Source organism: Armigeres subalbatus, chromosome 3, assembly GCF_024139115.2.
Source record: "Armigeres subalbatus isolate Guangzhou_Male chromosome 3, GZ_Asu_2, whole genome shotgun sequence".
Lineage (NCBI taxonomy): Eukaryota > Metazoa > Arthropoda > Insecta > Diptera > Culicidae > Armigeres > Armigeres subalbatus.
This window is the reverse complement of record NC_085141.1, coordinates 269804021-269825380: the sequence shown is the minus strand read 5'-3', so window position 1 is coordinate 269825380 and position 21360 is coordinate 269804021. Positions and strand designations below refer to the sequence as shown.

The window sequence follows — 21360 nt, the reverse complement described above, 5'->3', positions numbered from 1 at the left end:
AAGTATGCTCTGACAGAACGAGTAGCTCTAGTGATACATAGAAGATGTACCCAATATTCGAATTAGTATCGTCTCGTTCTTTGTTTCGTTCTGTCAATCGAGTTCATATTCGTGTGCTAATGGGCGCCTACTATTCGAACGCCGATTGCTTCGATTAACTTCGATTAAGAAATTCAAATCTCATTCGAATAATCCATGCTTTCATTTCGTATCTCCGATTATTATTTTAACACAATCCGCTACTACCACACACAGCACATGTTTCCATAATGGACATATTGATATTGATTTCGCTGTGAAAAAAATCAAAATGACTTGGTGGGACTTCAAGTCCACAACCTCTTACTCTCTAGATAGGCGTATTAAAAACGTTTATAATGCCTATACAATAAAACTGCCTAGAGGCCACGTTTGCGGAAAGCCACCTGAATCCGTTTACCAACCGTCGCCGCGGTGTTCTTTTTTTTGCAAATTGAGTATCTTTCGGATGCTTGGTTTGCCTAATTGTCGCATGTGCTTTATTACTCATGTATATTCACAGTCAGGCGAGAACACAGTGTCTATTATCATGGTGTGTGATATTAATCAATGATACTCATTTCGATAACTTTCTCCATGTATTGTGTTATATAGCTAAATGTTTTCTCCTGATATTGTTATATGAATAATTACAATACATTGCTTCTCTTCCCTTGTTACAATAGATTTTGCCACCTTATGAATTTCCTTCTAGTCATAACACATAATCTATATAGCACATTCAGAGAAATCTCATTTACAAAATGTTAAAATCGTATTGGTTTCAACTTCATGACACTCAATGTATAGAAGGCACATAAAACTAGAAAATATGATAGATTAAAAATCAACAAACAAAATGCTTGACGTAGATCGAGCTTTTGACTATAGTCATATGTAGCAGTAGTTGTACAAAAAAGGAATGGTGTTAGTTTTGACAGAGGCATTTGGATTGATTAGATGAGCAAACGGATACCTGTTTGTTGTATTCAAATGTAAATAAATATAGTATAAGAGCTAAACGAAATAATTTGTTCAAAAATATGTTTGAACAAATGATAAACTTGGAGTTTATGTTTCTGTCTTTGTTAGGGTTAAAATGTTCGAGGCCATTCACTACCCTCAGTACGTTTATCAACATATGCATGCAGTATCAGTAATACTTAAAAACTGGCTTTCCTAAAAATGTCAGAATTTCGACTAGGTCTAATTATTAGCGTTGATCTCCTTCCCACTTTGAACCAACTCCTGTAGATTTTGGTACTTGATGTCGTCAGTGAAGAAACGGGTTAAAAAGTTGAACGTCGGTCTACTTTTCGGGTTGTAGTTCCAACAATTTTTCATAACATCAAACACCTTCTCCGGACAATGATCCGGCTGAGAGAGCCGTTGGCCATTTTCGATCAATTTGATAACGTCCACTCCCTTCAAGTCATGGTAGGGGGGAGCACCGAGCGAGTACATTTCCCATATCGTTATGCCAAAGGACCACACATCGCTCGCATGGGAAAATGTTCCATAGTTGAAGCTTTCCGGTGCGTACCTGTATTGTTTTTGGGGAAGGATTTTTGTGTTAGACCTTTGATAATATGTAAGGAAAAATATGTCGACTCACCATTTGATGGGCCACTTTCCGCCCTGGCTAGCACGGTAATAATCATCCCCAGCACCGATAGCACGTGATAGTCCAAAATCGGATATCTTGGCTTGGTTGCGTGAGGCAAGCAGAATGTTGCGCGCCGCTAAATCACGGTGAACAAAGTGATGCTGTTGGAGGTATTGCATTCCTAGAAAAGTATAAAAAAGTTGATGTCAGTTTGGTCATCGCTCGCAGACCGACCCAAGGTAAAGGTACTTAAGAAGGTGCGGTGCTGACTGGAATTGAAATCAGGCCCAACGAAAACATATTGATTTAAAACATTGAAATTACTCACCACAGGCAATCTGCGCCGCCCAGATAACGAGCTCGATCTTTGAATTGATCGTACTCTTGTTGGCAATGATGTAATCCAGCATAGATCCCAGTGGTACCAGTTCTTCGACCATCATCAGCGGGGGCCCTTTGCAGATACCGATCAGTTTCACAATGCAGTGGTGCCTCAGTCGGATCATAACGCTAGCTTCTCGCAAGAAATCTACCCGGTTCCGCTTACCGTGACTTTCCACCAGTTGTTTGACGGCGATCGGTGTGCCATCCGACAGTCCTTGGCCTGCGGCTGCCGCTTGATCTGCATCTGTTTCCAGTTGACACGTTTTCAGAAAACCCTGGTAAACGTATCCAAACTCACCGCGGCCCAGTACCTCCTGCGTGACGATACTCTCTTTAGGTATGAAATAGTTGGGTCGATTGGACGGACTGCGGTACAGTCGCATGTGCATTCGATCGTCCTCATCCTGTTGTTGCTGGATGATAGAGAGGAATTCGGAATCGCCACTTTGAACGCTATCACGACTGACGGTGGATAGATTGGAATCCAACCGTTCGAATGGACCACCAGGACGGAAGGCATGCAAAAGAGCTGGCGGTGGACTGGTCGGAGACTCCACCGTCGAAATGCTGTTCAAAAATACCGGAATGTTGCGAGTGATGATGTAGTTGGTAGTCGTTGGTGGTATCGCCGGTAAACTGTTGTTGTTCACCGAATTAGCCTGTCGAGAAGTCGAAATCGTATGAGTGTTCTTGAAATTTCAACAATAGGTCTTACCTGTGGCGGATTAGGAGCAGACGTTGTAGGGGGTGCATCGATGAAATAAATTTCCTCGTGACTATTGTCCAGGTGGCTTTCGCCGTAAATGTTCTTATCACTTTCGACAAAATAATCCTCCGCAGGATTCGTTTCATTTGATGTTGCTTCAGAGGATTGGCGGCGACCGAGTGTGCTTTGCATGGAAGGACTACCAACGAGTGGCGGTGCGTTATTGTTATTGATACCGTCGACGGTACGGCTGGACGGAACGGCAAGTGGTTCACCAAAGTCGATGTCCACGATGGCACAATTATTGGGCGGGGATTGATAGAGCGCATCAGATTGATCTAGCGGTGTCGGTGATAAGGAGAAATCCGACGAAAAGGACAACTGTTGTAGAACTTTGTCCGAGCTTATTTGCTCGATTAGACTATCTCGGTTGAGCTGGACATCCGTCTCGACGGGCAGTTTCTGTTTCACCTTACTCTTTCTCAGACTTTTCATGCCATCGATTATTATGTTCTTCTTCTTTTTAGCAGTTGAACTATTGGACTTTGATTTGTTTTCGTCAATATTCGGCGAAGACTTGGGTGTGGAAGATCTCTCGGGGCTTCGATCGAATAGGCCCACCTTGTTCATTTGCTGGAGAATGGTGTCGTTTGGCACCGAAAGGTTCCGCACTGGAGCTGCCGGGTGAGGTGGCTTGTGCAGAGTGTTGTCACTGGATTTACGGAAGAATGAAGTAGTTCCATTACGTTCCACAGTGTTGGATACCGGTGCGGTTGGTGAGGTTGCTCCCGGGCTCGTGGTAATCACGTGTTTCGTTCTTGGTATGGTGGAAAACAGTGGTATAGGTGGTTTTGGTTTCGGAGGCACCGGATATTTAAGATTAGTTTGAAGTCCATCTGAGAACCTGGTGTAGTGCTCTATTAGATGTTCTAGAGAAGTCATGTAAGGACCATCATCTATAAAGAGGTAATTCTGTTTCCTTTGGATGATGAAATGTTTTGCCTCATTTTCAAACAACAGTGTCAGGACATCGACGCCATGTTTGGTAGAATATCTTACAAGGTAAACGCCGGAAGCGTCATGTTGGTCGTTCTCATCAGTCCGAGGATCATTTTCCTTGTTCTCCTTGCTTGACGAAGGCATTATTTTCGACGAATGCTCTCGTAAGCTTTCCACTGCTAGTTGTCTTTCCAGGGTGCCATGGTACCACTGTCCTTTGTGAGTGTTGGCTGGCGGAGGTATATAGTTTGTCAAGTATTCCACCACCGCATTGTGACCTTTCTCCTTGGCCAAATCTACGGGTAGTTCACCGTAACTGGTGCGGGGCATGTGAGGAACTGGTATTGCAAGGAGTTCCTGCACAATATCCAGATTGCCGTTTGCTGCCGCTTCGTGTAGTGGCACCCACCCAGTTTCTTTATTACGTGCCTGCACGTTGGTACCAGCATTCACCAGAAGGCGCACCATTTCCAAACCGGTTTGCTTACGACTGGCGTACTGGAATAAAAAAAAAGGATTTTTTCAGTACTTTAAAGCACAAACTTCGTGTAACAATGGAAGATGGAAGTGCGGAAGTTTAAGTGCACGATTTGCCGGAAAACGTTTCCGAAAAGAAGATAGATGAGTTTCTCAGTGCGTTCGGAGAAGTTATCTCGCTGTGGGAACTGTCGTGGGGCGATGGTTCCGTCCCAACTCAGCCATCCATCTCACGCAGCCAGATGTGAGTATGATCAGTTTATAACCAATAACCATCGGATCAAGAAGGCGACTGTTTCAGCTGGGTTCGAAGGCAACCCTAACAACCATATGAATAAAGCTTAACAAACCAACAAGGCCACGGGCAGGGTTTGTAGAAATCGCTCTCAATAGATAACGAACAACGATAAAAGAACGCAAAATACTATTCCGAATCATAACAAGCCATGATAACAAATTTATCAAACTTGTATACAAGTGCGAAAAAACAGAATCGGATAGGCAGCCCCACAGAGAAGTGATGGTTCTCGCTTATTTTGTGTTGGGGACCGCACAGCCGTGTAGAACAAGTTGAAATGCATCATCAGAACCATTGCTCCTCGCGTTTGGAGTTTTTTTTAAAGAAATTTATCATGAGGTAATAGCCGCCCGAATCAGTTTTTTTATTATTACAGTTTGCGAAACAAGTCTCTCACGGTATGTTACGTATCGTATATGTTTTGGATTCAATCCCTGGCCACGGAAGTGAACCCCATTCTAGAGGTTTGGAGAGGTCTCAACCTAACGCATTGCGTGGGATAGAGATGGGACTGAAGGAGACTGACGAAACAGTCGTCGAGGAGAGCGATAAAGATGCACCAATATTTGGTATGCAGCGGCACTGTGGAGATAGGATCGAGCGGCGTTCTGCCGAGCTTGACCGTCGTCATGGTGCATCTCGATGACATTATCGACTTCACCAAAGGATGGGGTAATATGTCGAGAGAAATGAAGCTAAACCTGCTTTAGCTTCGCTATTTTATTCTTGCTGTAAGGAACAGGAAGAGCTTGCAGTTAGGGTGGAAGTCTCTGGTCAAGACGAAGAAGAGTACACAGACTGCTCCCTTCCTCTTTCCGTAGTACCACAACCATGGCACAAGAGGCGTTAGATTTCGCACTCAGCGATAGAGCAACAGAAAGGAAGACAAACAAGCTCGCCAAAAACTTGCCCGGTACTAAGCGCTATCCACAGAACGCAAAAAAGCGTCAGGAGAGCGCAAACCAGGAGAGCAGGCCCACGAAAGTCGCAAGCAAAGGAGAAGGGCGAAACAATCCAATCGGGGCTGGAGAGGATAGGGCTCTACACGACGAAGTGAACCTGCAATGTAAACAGGTGAATGAGATCAAGACAGCGGAGGAAATCGCTTCGGCCATCAAAAACCAAGGTGGAGAGGTGGATAGCACAGGCGTCCACGTCTAACCAGGTGATCAAAGTTGGTGAGCTGAAAGTTGGCTGGTTAGTGTGTGTGACCAACTACCAGTAGTCGACAAGTGTTTCCGCTGCTTCGAAGCAGGACACAAATCGTGGGCGTGCAGTGGGCCGGATAGGAGTAATCTATGTAGGCGGTGCGGCGAAGATGGACTTAAAGCGCACACGTGCGATAAAGCACCATCGTGCACGCTATGGGAACAGGAACGAGGCCACAACCATGCCATGGGTGGGCCTGCTTTCCCATTGAGTGTTAATACGAGGAAGCTGTGCAAGTAACGCAGCTCAATCTCAACCATTGTGCGACCGCCCATTAGTTGCTGTGGTAGTCGGTAGCGGAAGAGAGCACGGACGTCATTAGCACGGCTCCTGATCAGCGGCGATTTGTATTACGGGAAGATTGCCGATCCAGGAAGTGGTGAATATAAGAATGAGCAGTTACGACCAAGATAAGTAGAGCGTACTACAGCGGCTGCTATGCCTACCAGGGGAAAGAGGGGAGGGGGATCAGCAGGGACTATGTCCAAGGGCTTGACGATCCCTTCTCAGGCCATCTGGGAGTTCTAGGGGACACTTCACAGAATTCGATCAATATCTACGACACTCCAAACCATCCTTGAGTGCAGATCTTAATGTTCAAATCGATCAACATGAAGATCTTTGATGTCTCAACTATTTTTATGAGTTGAAATAGCTCCAAAGTACCCAGGGTTCGGATTTCTAACTCACTCACGCGACAATTGATCACCCCACCATGCATTTTATCCGGATAAATTACAGTGCGATAAACTCCGGCACAAGCGATGGTGCGAAAACTTGTTATCCTTCTTCCCATGTTTCGCGAAAATCAAATGCTGCTTACTTTGCCTCTCCAAGCTGATTGAATCTGACGATGCGTCACGATAAGAAAAAGGTTCAATACAGCAGTTTTTCCCTTCGCTTTCAATCAATTCATGTGGTGGCGTGGTTATAGTGGGCGCTTTAAACATTTTAAAAATTGTTTTGGGTTCGAATCCCGTTGCAGTCCTAAATTTTTGTAAATATGCTTGTAAAATTTATCTGGTGAGGCGACGAGAAGGAAAATTTGTGGATTAAAATTAAATTATCCGGCGAGCCGGCGCTCACGAATTTATCACCCGCCATTCTATCCGGATAAAAATATTGCGTGAGAATACTTCCTCACAAGGCAACATGAAAAATCACTAACCGCTGAATGGATTAATCGCTGGTTTTTATTCATATGAGTGAGAATTCCGAAGCCTGAAAGTACCTTATGACACCATTACAGCAACACAACATACTTCGCTCGACATGTACGACACTCTAAACTATCCCTGAGTACAAATCTTGATATAAAAATCGATCAACATGAAGATCTTCGATGTCCTCACTAGTTTTATGTGTTGGAATGGCTCCACGAGACTTCAAAACACCATTTCAGACATACTACAGAATTTGTTCAATATCTACGAAACTTTAAACTGTCCTTGAGTACAGATCCTAATATTCAAAAAGATCAACATAAAAATCTTCGATGTCTTAACTATTTTTATGAGTTGGAATAGCTCATTTATGGTATCGTAGATATTGGGGCCCTCCTTAGCCGTGCGGTAAGACGCGTGGCTACAGAGCAAGACCATGCTGAGGGTGGCTGGGTTCGATTCCCGGTGCCGGTCTAGGCAATTTTCGGATTGGAAATTGTCTCGACTTCCCTGGGCATAAAAGTATCATCGTGCTAGCCTCATGATATACGAATGCAAAAATGGTAACCTGGCTTAGAAACCTCGCAGTTAATAACTGTGGAAGTGCTTAATGAACACTAAGCTGCGAGGCGGCTCTGTCCCAGTGTGGGGATGTAATGCCAATAAGGAGAAGAAGAAGAAATTCTGGGAATGTTATGATTTGTATATACTGGTGTAATGATGTCCCGTGGGGCTTCACCAACTAACACACAAGCTCAGAAACTTATGAATAACTCTGTTGGTCTTATAGACCTCCAATATCTGAGCTCAATAATGCTTTGGATGTCAAATGGGACTTCATCAACTAACTTACAAGCTCGGAAACTCATGAATCACTCTGTTGGTCTTGTAGACCTCCAATATCTGAATTCAAGAATGATTTGGAGTACCGCATGAACTCTGAGAATGTTGTGATTTGTGTATAATGATGTCCCGTGGGGTTGCTCCAACTATCACACGAGCTCAGGACCCTATGAATCACTCTGTTGGCAATGTAGACCTCCAATATCTGAACTCAAGAATAGTTTGGAGTACCGTAGCTATCCAGGGAATGTTGAATTTCTTATATAATGATGTAATGATGTCCCGTGGGGCTGCTCCAACTAACACACAAGCTCGGAAACTTATTAATCACTTTGTTGGTCTTGTAGACCTCCAATATCTGAACTCAAGAATGATTTGGCGTACCGCAGGAACTCTGAGAATGTTGTGATTTGTGTATACTGGTGTAATGATGTCCCGTGGGGTTGCTCCAACTATCACATAAGCTCAGGACCCTATTAATCACTCTGTTGGTCTTGTAGACCTCCAAGATCTAACTCAAGAATTGTTTGGAGTACCGTTGATGTTCTGGTAACACTGCGATTTGATAAAAATAGTTTATTTATGCCTCAAGAACCATTGCCAACTTCATATTAGGATTGAGGCCAAGTAAAACGCTTTGTTGTTTATGTAGATCATCAAGTTCTGTACTCAAGAAGGGTTTGGAAGCCCTAGAAGCCCTTATTTTACCATATATTTCTTCTTTTTTATGGTTTGCATCCGTTTTTGAAGCAGTATGTCCAAAATTTATGTTGAAATACGACGAAACAAAAATCCGTATTGAATCGGTTGCGACTTATTGGGCCTGCGCAAACCTCCTGTCGCGTCGGAGGGCCGTCGTGTCAGGTCTGTTTAGCGTCCCACCTAACACCAGGACTTGTGCTTGTGCGCTTTGGCGGAACCTACTTGCGGATACATGCAGCCCTAGACTACGCGCAGCAGCTGGAAGCGGCACTCCCAACGGAAGAGCAACTAGGCGCAGCGTCTCTTGAAGATGGCTGGAGAGATATTCGATCCGCCATTGGATGCACCGCAACCGCTGCACTAGGCATGGTGCTCCCGGGTCAGAGAAACGGCTGGTATGACGGCGAATGTGAGCAGTTAGTTGAGGAGAAGAATGCAGTATGGGCGAGATTGCTGCAACACCGCACGAGGGCGAACGAGGCACGATACAATCGGGCGCGGAACAGACAAAATTCGATTTTTCGGAGGAAAAAGCGCCAGCAGATCGCCAGAAGATCGTGACCGTGAAGAGACAGAGCAACTGTACCGCGCTAATAACGCACGAAAGTTCTATAAAAAGTTGAACCGTTCACGTAAGAGCCACAGCCCGTTATGTGTAAGGACATAAACGGGAACCTTCTTACGAACGAGCGTGATCCAAAGGTGGCGGCAGCACTACGAAGAATACCTGAATGGCGATGTGACAGACAACGGTGGCGGTATGGTAATGAACCTAGGAGCACGCGCGCGGACTTCCGGCTCAGAATCTCCAGGAAATCCAGGATGAGATCGGCCGGCTGAAAAACAATATAGCCCCTAAAGTTGACCAACTACCAGGAGGCTGTTTAAACACGGTGGTGAGGAACTGGCTAGAGCGCTGCACCAATGTTTGGGAGGATGAGGTTCTGCCGCAGGAGTGGATGGAAGGTGTCGTGTGTCCCATATCTACAAAAAGGGTGATAAGCTCGATTGTAGTAACTACCGCGCAATCACATTGCTGAACGCCGCCTACAAGGTACTCTCCCCAATTTTATGCCGCCGACTAACACCAATTGCAAGAGAGGTCGTAGGGCAGTACTAGGCCGGATTTATGGGTGTACGCTCTACCACAGATCAGGTATTCGCCGTACGACAGGTATTGCAGAAATGCCGCGAATACAACGTGCCAACGCATCATCTATTTATCGACTTCAAAGCCGCATATGATACAATCGATCGAGACCAGCTATGGCAGCTAATGCACGAAAACGGATTTCCGGATAAACTGATACGGTTGATCACGGCGACGATGGATCGGGTGATGTGCGTAATTCGAGTTTGAGGGGCATTCTCGAGTCCCTTCGAAACGAGCAGAGGGTTACGGCAAGGTGATGGTCTTTCGTGTCTGCTTTTCAACATCGCTCTGTAGCGGGTAATACGAAGGGCATTGCCACGAGTGGTACGATTTTCACGAAGTCCGTCCAGTTATTTGGTTTCGCCGACAACATTGATATTATGGCACGTAACTTTGAGAGGATGGAATGAAGGAAGCCTAAATCAGACTGAAAAGCGAAGCTAAACGGATTGGACTAGTCATCAACACGTCGAAGACGAAGTACATGATAGGAATAGGCTCAAGAGAGGACAACGTAAGCCTACCATGAGTTTGTATTGGTGGTGACGAAATAGAGGTGGTTGAAGAATTTGTGCACTTGGGCTCACTGGTGACCTCCGATAATGATACCAGCACAGGAATTCTCAGATGCATCATGGCAGGAAATCGTACGTACTTTGGACTCCGCATAACGCTTCGATCGAATAGAGTTCGCCGCCGTACCAAACTGACTATCTACAAAACGCTTATTAGACCGGTAGTTCTCTACGGACACGAGACCTGGACGATGCTCGTGGACTGTTGAGGACCAACGCGCACTGGGAGTTTTCGAAAGGAAAGTGCTGCGTACCATCTATGGTGGGGTGCAGATGGCGGACGGTACGTCGAAGAGGCGTTTGAACCACGAGTTGCACCAGCTGTCACACCGCGAAAATCGGAAGACTGCGGTGGGCATGAAGAGATCTCGAAGGCAGACATATATTATCTGTTATCAGAGCGAGTACGCCAAAACGATTCCCCAGTGCCAACGGTTCTACCTCCGCATGTTCAACGTTATTCATCGTGAGTTGAGTCTGTTTCTCAATGAAGCACTCGCCGGCAATCTTTCTCTATATGCCTTCGTGGAGGGTATTAACGTGCTGGTAAAGAAAAAGGGTGCAGACAACACAGCCCGAGAATGCCGGCCCATATTGCTGCTCAACAGCGATTTTTAAATTCTCTTCAGCATGCTCGAAAACCCACTAGAACGCGTAATGTAAGCCCCTCGCGTTCTGAGCGATGGACAGAAATGTTCGAACCTTGAGCGTAACATCTTTCAAGCTACTCTTCATCTGAAAGACCGAATCGCGCCGGAAAGCTCACTTTGTTTCATGGCATTCGTTCTCACGGCAGTCTTGCGGTTGTTCGGGTCCAACGCGACCGATACGATAATTGCCGTCGCCCAACGATACCAACAATCGGGTCGCGTGTGCTTGGAGAAACCTTTTTGAGCCGGAATTCGAATTGCAAAAAATAATTTTAATCAAAGCAATCAATCTATGACATATTTTTCCTTATTCGTAATTCGTGGAGAGCGCTCAACCCCTGCTACCACAATTCGGATCGATTCTTCGTTGTTGTTGATGCTACCCTTATGAACGTAGAACTATGTCAACCGGTGCAGATGGCTCCTCGTCCAGTGCCAGCGAACCAAGCCATGTTACAATTTGCGAACAGTTCGAATTTCTGAAGTCCAAATTCCTCGCCATACTAGAAGATCGCTTCTTCGGGAATCTCAAACATGATTGGCGCAAGCACGAACAGCAGGGCGAACAGAACCGTTCTCTACAAACATTTCAAAGTCTGAGCGATGAAAGTGGCAGCTATTTATGTCTGGATGGTAACAAAATCTTGTTCGACTGGTTTCGACAGGAGATGGAAAAGTCTGCATCGCCGGATTCCAAGTCTCCAAGTCCGGTTATTGTCAAGCCGAAGGTCAGTTTCGAAAGCCCATACATGGTTGGTACTTCCGAGCAAATGGCTGCGTTTTTGCAAGCTGAAGATCGTTTCCATACTCACAGATCAAGGGCTAATGATGGCATGAGAGGAAGACTGATGGTTGAGGATAAGTGTTTCGAGGAAGAAAGGTTGGGACATAAGTTAAAGCATGGCTCCAAGCTGGCCACGCAATTCGATGCACATTATCGTAGTGAGATTTCCTACAGACCGAGAATTCGAAATTTCACCAGGGTTGATGCTATTCATAAAATGCGGGAAGCTTCTCGGAAGCAGTTCGAAACATACTACCGGCAAGAATATTTATTTGAGAAAACTGAAGCACAGAAAGCGGAAAAGAATTACCATGAACAATTGCGGGAACGATGTGCCGAGTTGACTCAAGCTCTCAGGGTTATCCGTCAACAGCGATTCAGTCAGTCGATGCGAGTCATGGACACGGTGAAGCCATGTTACGAGGAAACTGCCCGATTGGAGAAGGAGTTTCGTGACAAACAGCAGAAGATGGTCGGACTTTGGAACAAAGTAATCAAACTGGAGAGCATTTGGGTTCGAAGGATAAAATATCAAAACTTCCTATATTTGATTATGCCAAAAGCTTGGCGAGAAGAGAATGATTGGATTCATATGGACGATGAGGGACATCTTGAAGGATATCCTGAATCTATTGCAAATCGATGCGTCAAAAACCTGAGAAGTTTAGAGGGAAAGAACGATATTTGGGCCGTCAAGGAGTTTTTTGAAAAAGAATATGTCGAAAAGCAAAAACCAGTACATTCTGTGTTCGAAAATAGTCAAGACTTGTTAGGCGGAGTTGCGGAATTAGATGCCAATTCTATGACGTTGTTGAATCGTTTGAACATGCTTAATTGGACTAAAGTGGATGCAGAGCAAGAATCTAAGGAAGTAATGAACAACTATTTCACACTTATTGGAAATCTGAGGTATTCGATTCAAGATTTGTTATCCAGGAAAGAAAGTTATGAAAAACGCTCTGCTGAATTGAAGGCAACTTTCTATGAGTGGATAGGAAATCCTTTGCGAGAATGTGTTGCCAACGAGAAAACCAGAAATGTTGAAACCCTTCTGTATGTTCTCTACAAAAATCTACTACCGTTAGATCAAAGACAGAATGCACTGCGTTTTTCAGGAACTGAAAGTTTTGTCTATGTTTCAAACACAATAACGCAACTACTGGCAGAGTTTGACAAAATTCCTCCAGAAATAATTAAATCGGTTGAGAAACGAGTACGATTTGCCCATATGCGAAAGATGAAGGCGGCTCAACGTGCCGCGGATGAAGATCATCGACATAAGCTGTTAGCGATTCAGCTGAAACGTAGTTTGGCACCGCCCTACGTGAAGCCTCCTCGCACAGGAAAGTTGCCCAGGTCAAGGTTAAAGAAAAAGCCAATACCGGAGGTAATAGTGCCTTCGACAGAGACAAAGCTCGATCGCATATTCAAGTATGGCTTCGGAGAGCATGCTACGTTAAGTGAAACGGAACGTAAAAACCTTGAAATAGATTTGGTCTACGGTAACTACTCTTCAGTCAGGTTTGAACAGTATCTTCGATCGATCGGTTATGAGCCAGAATACGATTTCCTCAGTATGGTGGAGCAACGCGATGGGCCAGAGACAAATTTCTTCCAGCGCAAGGAACTGATACCACTAGTGCTCCGCCGCATGAAGAGATGGGAAGATTATCAGGAGAAGCTCAAACAAAAATTGATTGTACAAATTCAGGACGATATTTGAATAAATGCAGTGATTCTTCAGATGTTTTTTCCATTATTTATTAGTTGTATGATATTTTACCATACTCAAAATCAGAGTATCTATTTTAAATTTCAGAAATCAAATGTCTGAAAAAAAAAATCATTCTGAAAAGTTTTTTTTATTGTCTTTATTAGGGAGACTTTCAGCCCGAGGCTGGCTCGTCTCCGTTCTAAAAAGTTAATCATCATCAAACGCCTGTAGTTGCATATCTAACCCAACCCATATGAAAAGAAAAGCTAATAAAGATAGGACAAAATATGCGATTACAGGTAATTTATACGTTGTTTGATTGATACCATAGCGTAGCAGAATGTAATGGAACGTACACACGGTCAAGCAGTTTGACCAACATTGACTCCACCTCTCGTTTATTCAAACATCCATCAAGTTTTACCAACAGCGACACGAACAATCCATTTATTCGATCAACAATATCACACACGAACGACCGAAGCACCAACTCGAGCACCAACCATTAAAAAATATATGGGGGTTTGTGCAACTTCACTACAAATGCTCAAACATGTTCGGCGAATCTTGACTCCTCCCCCGACAACTCAAACCAAAATCAAACCGTTTTAATTTTTTCCAACCGAGCCGCCAACTGTCAAATGGTTGTTCGAACAACTTCACACACGTTCAAACAAAGCAGCAACCGAAGCTTTTTTTTCGGGGCGGAGTCAATGTTCGTCAAACTGCTTGACTGTTGTGTACGTTGCATGAGACGCTAATACTTATGGAACGTACACACGGTCAAGCAGTTCGACCAACATTGACTCCACCTCTCGTTTATTCAAACATTCATCAAGATTTACCAACAGCGGCACGAACAATCAATTTATTCGACTAACAATATCACACACGAACGACCGAAGCGCCAACTTGAGCACCAACCATCAAAAAATATATGGGGGTTTGTGCAACTTCACTACAAATGCTCAAACATGTTCGGCGAACCTTGACTCCACCCCCGACAACTCAAACCCAAATCAAACCGTTTTAATTTTTTCCAACCGAGCCGCCAACTGTCAAATGGTTGTTCGAACAACTTCACACACGTTCAAACCTGGGACGGGACTTGCAAAGAGGAAAAAATGTAACTTCATCTGCAACCAGCAAGCGCTGTCACGAATTGTCAGATGCAACCAGCACCTTTTTGTGTAAAAGTATTGGTATCCCTTAAAAAGTATTTCGAATGATTTTGTTTTAGGGCCTGTTAAAATATTACGTAACGCAAACAACGTTGTTTTTAAGAACCCCCCACCCCCTCGTAACAATCCGTAACATTTTTCAGAACCACCCCTACCCCTATGCGTAACGCGTAACAAATGCTATTTTTAAAAAAAGGTCTTTATTTTAACAGAATTTGAAGGACGGTGCCATACATATTATTATCTATTGCATATATCATGCTTTTTCAAACATAATGAATATTTTTTAATTTAAAAATTTTTTTTTCTCTGCAAATAATTTGTTACGCGTAACAATATTTCGAAGGACCCCCACCCCCTATATTTTGTGTAGCAAAGCGTAACAAAAATAAAACAACCCCCCATCCCCTATTGCGTTACGTAATATTTGAACAGACCCTTACGAGTACTTTTTCACTTTGAAAAGTATTCTAGAAAAGCCGGACAGCTTAATATTGAACTGTTATGAATACGTGTTTTATTTCCGATAGGAAAAATGTTTATAAAAATAAGTTTACAAATCCGTAAATCACAAACACTTTTATTGTGCTCAGAAGATTCTACCCGGGATTTAGGTGAAACACTCAAGGAAACAGTTGAGAATCGATGATCAACTGTGATGAAAAGAAGAACAAGTGTCAAAGCAAGGAAAAAGAGGGAAAAAGAAGCCGTCTTTGCAGGTCTCGTCTCAGGTTCAACCAAGCAGCAACCGAAGCATTTTCTTGGGGGCGGAGTCAATGTTCGTCAAGCTGCTTGACTGGTATGTACGTTGCATTATAGGAAAGGGGCCTGTTGTTTTCTTACGCGCTATATACAGCAACAGTTCGCTAACTGGGCGCCTTTTAACTGGACTGTTTTTTAACTGGGCGTTCGCTAACTGGGCCAAAGCCCCGTTAAAAAGCAGTTATCCGTCGAAAAACATCAAAGACTCGGTGACGAGGGGATTCTGAATGGTATATTCTTTAAGCTTCATGTAAAACACGATCACAACAATGCATCGCGAATTCCCTCGTCAGCCCAGTTAAAAAGCGGCGTTCGTTAACTGGGCTGGTGTTTTAGCTCAGTTAGCGAACGGTTGCTGTAAAAGGAAAATAATTTGTTTGAAAAAATCTCACAAGGGGGAAGGGGTTAAAAGCCAGAAAAAATCCGTAATAAGTGTATGGCACCCAAGTTGGCGATAAGCAGTGACGCATATAGGGTTACTAGACATACTGCAAGCAGTTTATAAATCGTGCAGTTCTGTATGTATAGTCTACGTGCAACATTTGCCACTTTTAGTTATTTTTAGGATTAGGTTCTTCGACCTATTTCGTTACCCAGCGGTGAAGCTTTACATACTCTGTCTTACTACTTCGATAAACTCGTCTCTACGCCTTCAGGTTGCCAGGGTTAGACGATTTTCATAGAACAGATGTAAAGTAAATATCATCGCCAATGATTCCTTTTCCTTAATAAAGTAATAATAATAAAAAAAAGATTCCTGTTCCATTACCTCATCACTTCGCGTTGTCCTCAGTTCTCAGACGTCCTTTCTCAGCCTTCTCCTTTTTATTGGCATTACATCCCCCCGTCTCGCAGCTTAGTGTTTATTAAGCACTTCCACCGTTCGGTAACTGCGAAGTATTCTAACACGAGTTACCATTTTTGCATTAGTATATCATGAGGTTAAGCACCATCGTGATTTTATACCCTGATCAATCCGAAAATTTCCTAGACCGGATCAGGACTCGAACCCAGACTTGAACCCAGTTCTTCCCGTAGAAACCTCTACGAATTCAATTTTAAACAAAAAACGAGGTTTCTCTTTTTTCTGTAGCGGTCTGCACGCTCAAGAACTCCATGAATCATGAAAGAAAAGTTTTGGTTGGAGGCCTGCTATCTCCTCTTCCGTAGAGACCTGCTCGCTCTACAAATATACGATTAAAAAAGTGAATTGGAGAGCTGCTCGCTCTACAAATTCCATGGTTCAAAATAATTAACTGTGATTGGAGGCCTGAAAAGGATTTTTGTCTAAAATCTTAAAAATTACTGCTCCGTGAAAAAAATGGATTTTGGGAAGGAGCTGAATTATGGAACATTAGAAGGCGAGAATACGACACCCAGTCACCTTTTTTTTTTTTTTATAATTTCATTTATTTAAAGGCTCAAGTGCCAGTAGGCATGACGGAGCCGCTTTTCTTTTGAAATAGTTTTACAATTTCATGAACTTCGTCTTAGTTCTAGTGGTTAGTTCTTGGGGAGCCGAAAAACTCGCGGCTTGGCCGAGGTTAAGGAGTACATAAGAAAAAAAAAGAGGATGGGATAGGGCCTAGGGAGTGTTGTTTTTAAACAGCGTTGTTGTAAGGTTTTCATGGCTGATTAACGTAGCGTGGACTTTGGACGAACTGTAAAGATACAAAAATACGTATTTTCCGAGCGGAGGGGGAGGGGAGGCAAAGTAGACTTTTCCTAACAGATAACAGAGGGGTTAGACGAAGACATTGATACGTTTTAAGAACTTGTGTACAAGAATCATGTAGTCCAAGTCAAGGTTACCCAGTACGTCTCTAATGTTTTCCTTATCTGATTTCCCTTGGGCCCGGAGGGATGAACATAAATCGGACCTGGCAACTTCGTATTCCGGACATTCCCAGACAACGTGGTTGATGTCTTGATAACCTGCACCGCACCTACAGCGATTGCTGTCTGCCAGTCCTATTCGATAGGAATGCGCGTTTAGTGAATAGTGATTGGACATTAGCCGACACATTACCTTGATAAAGTCTCGGCTAAGGTCCAACCCCTTGAACCAAGGTTTCTTCGATACCTGTGGAAGTATGGAATGTAACCATCTCCCCAAATCTCCTTCATCCCACTTACGTTTCCAACTGAGCAAGACCTGCTGACGGACAATTGTAAAAAACTCGTTGAAGGCGATCTGACGCTCATAAATATCGCCTTCCATAGCGCCCATCCTGGCAAGTGAGTCCGCTCTCTCATTACCCGGAATTGAGCAATGTGAAGGGACCCATACCAGGGTGATAGTGTATAAGCGATTCGATAGAGCACTCAATATGGTTCGTATTTCCCTAAGGAAATATGGTGAGTGCTGTACCGGCCTCATTGAACGAATAGCCTCTATTGAGCTGAGACTATCCGTAAAAATGAAGTATTTATCAGAGGGAAGAGGCGATTCGCTCTAATGCATAGTGTATAGCCGCTAGTTCTGCGACATATACTGAACAAGGATTACGAAGTTTATGAGCGGCGCTATGAAAATCGTTGAAGACACCGAAACCAGTGGATTCATTTGTTTTTGACCCGTCGGTGAAAAACTTTTTATCGCAACTGATATGGCAGTACTTGCTTGCAAAAATTTGAGGTATACACTCCAATCGGAGATGATCTGGAATTCTATGGATTTCCTGTCTCATGGTAAGATCAAAACCACAGTAGAACTGGAAGAGTCTAAGAAGCAACAACGACTGGGAATGTATGATGAAGAGGCAATTTCCAGGCTCATGTACCAGTAGTACAGTGTCATAAATTTTGTTTGGAAGTTTCGTTCAATTAGCTTCTCGAAATTTTCAATAACCAAAGGATTTAATACCTCACAGCGAGTGAGGAACCTTAACGACAATTCCGCGAAACGATCTGATAAAGGAAGTACCCCCGCAAGTACCTCTAAACTCATTGTATGAGTCGAGTTCATACAGCCTAACGCGATACGAAGACAACGGTATTGAATCCGTTGCAGCTTCAAAATGTGTGTTTTCGCGGCGGATTGAAAACAGAAACTACCGTATTCTATGACCGAGAGAATAGTTGTACGATAAAGCTTTATCAGATCTTCCGGGTGGGCTCCCCACCATGTTCCGGTAATTGTTCGCATGAAGTTGATACGTTGTTGGCATTTCTGATACAGATGTCTAATGTGCTTTCCCCAGTTGCCTTTCGAGTCGAACCAGACCCCTAAATATTTATGGGAAATGCCTTGAGCGATTTTCTTACCCCTTATGTGAAGCTCTAGTTCGGGTGGCTTATGCTTCCTAGAAAAGACAATCAGCTCAGTTTTCTCCGGAGAGAATTCGATACCCAGCTGAATAGCCCACGAAGACAAATTGTCTAAAGTATCTTGCAATGGTCCTTGCAGATCGTTTGCCCCTGTTCCTGTGAAGGATACAACGGCGTCATCCGCAAGCTGTCTTAACGAGCAATTTTCCATGAGACACTCATCGATGCCTCTAACGTAAAAATTATAAAGAAGGGGGCTTAAACATGAGCCCTGGGGGAGACCCATGTAACTAATTCTAGAAGTTGTTGAGTTTCCATGAGAAAAGCTCATATGTTTCAGTTATTCAATATTGGTGCAAGCCCACACTCGTGGAGTTTGTCTGAAAGGACGTCGGCGCAAACAGAGTCAAAAGCCCCTTAATGTCCAAAAACTGAACCCATTTGTTCTTTGTGTGAGTAGGCCAGTTGGATTTCTGTAGAAAGCAGCGCAAGACAGTCGTTCGTTCCCTTGCCTCTGCGGAATCCAAATTGGGTATCTGATAGAAAGCCGTTCGATTCAACCCATCTGTCGAGCCGATTAAGAATCATCTTCTCAAACAACTTCCGTATACACGACAACATCGCGATTGGACGGTACGAGTTATGATCCGTCACAGGTTTCTCCGGCTTTTTAATGGCGATCACTCTTACCAGTCTCCATTCATCTGGAACAATGTTGTTCTCCAGGAGTTGATTATATAAGTTCAACAAGCGCCTCTTCGCGACGTCGGGGAGGTTTTTAAGCAGGTTGAACTTAATTCCATCCATTCCTGGGGCAGAATTGTTGCACGAAAGGAGGGCAAGCGAGAACTCGATCATCAAAAAGGGGTTATCGATTTCACTTCGACCGACATTAGCGTCACGCACGATTGATTGACCTGGAACGGAATCCGGGCACACTTTTTTGGCGAAAGCGAAAATCCAGCTAGGAGAACTTTTCCTGTCGTTGTTAACCGGCGCTGTGTTTCGCATTCTCCTCCCGACAGTTCGAAGAGTTGACATCGACGTTTCCCGCAATAACCCATTAACAAAATGCCGCCAGTAACCGCGTTTCTTGGCATTAACAAGACTCTTGAATTTACGTTCAAGAGAAATATATCGGTCGTAATTATCCCGTGTACCGCGCTTTCGATAGTCCTTGAACGCGTCAGATTTTTCTCGATAAACTCTAGTGCACTCGTTATCCCACCAAAGGGGAGTGGGAGGACGAAGACGCGCATTGAGTTTCGGTATAGGTCGACGCTGTGACTGAAGCGCGCTGTTGTGAATCAAACCGGCGAGAAATCGGTATTCTTCCAACGGAGGAAGTACGTCGACCAATTGTTCACCATCGATGATCGCCTCAGCATATTTTCCCCAGTCAATGTGTTTCGTGAGGTCATATGTATAGTCGATCTGATGATTCTTACGCGATCCATTGGTAATTGAGATTTCGATAGGCAGGTGATCACTGCCATGGGGATCCTGAATCACTTTCCACGTGCAATCCAATGTTAGTGAAATTGAACAGATTGAGAGGTCAATTCTACTTTCGAGTCCTGATGGTGCCACACGTGTTGCTTCTCCGTTATTCAAATATGTCATATTGAAGTAGTCACACATGTCATAAATCAAGGAAGAACGGTTGTCATCGGTAAGTACCGTGTGGGTTGAAATTTCCTAGAATCAACCGCGGCTCCGGCATAGCTGAGCAAATGGCCGTGAGATCTCTGTGTCGCACCGTCGCATTCGGCGGTATATACACAGAAGCTATGCTGAAGCTTTTTCCTCGTATGGTGACATGACATGCGACTACTTCAGTGCCTGTCATCGAGGGAAGATCTTCTTCTTCTTCTTCTTCTTCATTGGCATTACATCCCCCACTGGGACATTGCCGCCTCGCAGCTTAGTGTTCAATCAGCACTTCCACAGTTATTAACTGCGAGGTTTCTAAGCCAAGTTACCATTTCTGCATTCGTATATCATGAGGCTAACACGATGATACTTTTATGCCCAAGGAAGTCGAGACAATTTCCAATCCGAAAATTGTCTAGACCGGCACCGGGAATCGAACCCAGCCACCCTCAGCATGGTCTCATCAGATCTATTCTGTAAAAAGAGTGGAGCTTGTTGATCCCCAAGAGCACCCCTCCATATCCATCACCTCGATCTCGGCGAATAATGTTGAAATCGTGGAAAGAGGGATTTTTATCTGAAGTTAGCCATGTTTCACTGAGAGTAAATGCATCACAACCTGTGCTGTGAACTAAATATTTAAACGCTGCTAAATTTTTGATGATACTCCTACAATTCCACTGTAGAACTGTGATCACATCCCTGACCTCGTTGGTTGTATTAGCCATCGAAGGATATGATCGAGTCAAGAATAGGCCACTTTAAACTTAGTTGCTTCAAAAGGGTTTCATTAAAGAAATTATCATATTAATGATGTTTCTTGTTGATGGGGAAAGTTCCAATATGTTGAAGATGAAATCCACAATCCCAGAAAGCGACATTTTGTTTGATGCTTCAGCTTGTTGTTGCTGAGGCTCGCATTGATCATATTGTTTTTTCCTGCTTTCTGGGCGAAAAAGTGGAACAACTGGGGTTTTAGATGTTCCAGGAAGTGACGGAAAATCATTAGCCACAAATTTGAACCCAGGAGAAATTTTCTTGGGTTTTCCGCCACTTGCTAATTTTTCAGGGGAGGGTCGGAAAACCTGTTGTTCGACAGAGACATTTTGAGATACTTGTTGGCGCAGTAGCTTTGATCTCATACGCTTCCGCTTTGCTCCTGTTTCGACAACAGTGTACTCTTCACCGTCCCCAGAGTCAGAGCCTTGGTCAT

The 21360-nt window shown here is 43.9% G+C and overlaps 2 protein-coding genes across 4 annotated transcripts in view; one reads left to right on the top strand and one right to left on the bottom strand.

Moving 5' to 3' along the window:
* Nucleotides 1-604: 604 nt before the first annotated feature.
* The window catches only part of LOC134224202 (tyrosine-protein kinase Shark), a 52986-nt gene continuing 32230 nt past the window's right edge, over nt 605-21360 (bottom strand). For all 3 annotated transcript variants that reach the window (XM_062703494.1, XM_062703495.1, XM_062703496.1), the window contains exons 4-7: nt 2724-4211; nt 1953-2667; nt 1634-1805; nt 605-1561 (exon numbers count right to left, since the gene is read on the bottom strand). In XM_062703494.1, the coding sequence (XP_062559478.1) occupies nt 1225-1561; nt 1634-1805; nt 1953-2667; nt 2724-4211 (2712 nt within the window). In that variant the 3' untranslated portion in view covers nt 605-1224. The remainder of the gene's footprint in view (nt 1562-1633; nt 1806-1952; nt 2668-2723; nt 4212-21360) is intronic.
* Nucleotides 11090-13306, top strand: LOC134224203 (uncharacterized). The gene has a single exon (XM_062703497.1). The coding sequence runs from the start codon at nt 11185-11187 to the stop codon at nt 13288-13290; it is 2106 nt and encodes a 701-aa protein (XP_062559481.1). The 5' UTR covers nt 11090-11184; the 3' UTR covers nt 13291-13306.

What these genes read in the sequence shown, in the direction of transcription:
- LOC134224203 (XM_062703497.1), top strand. Translation starts at nt 11,185, where the DNA reads ATGTCAACCGGTGCAGATGGCTCCTCGTCCAGTGCCAGCGAACCAAGC.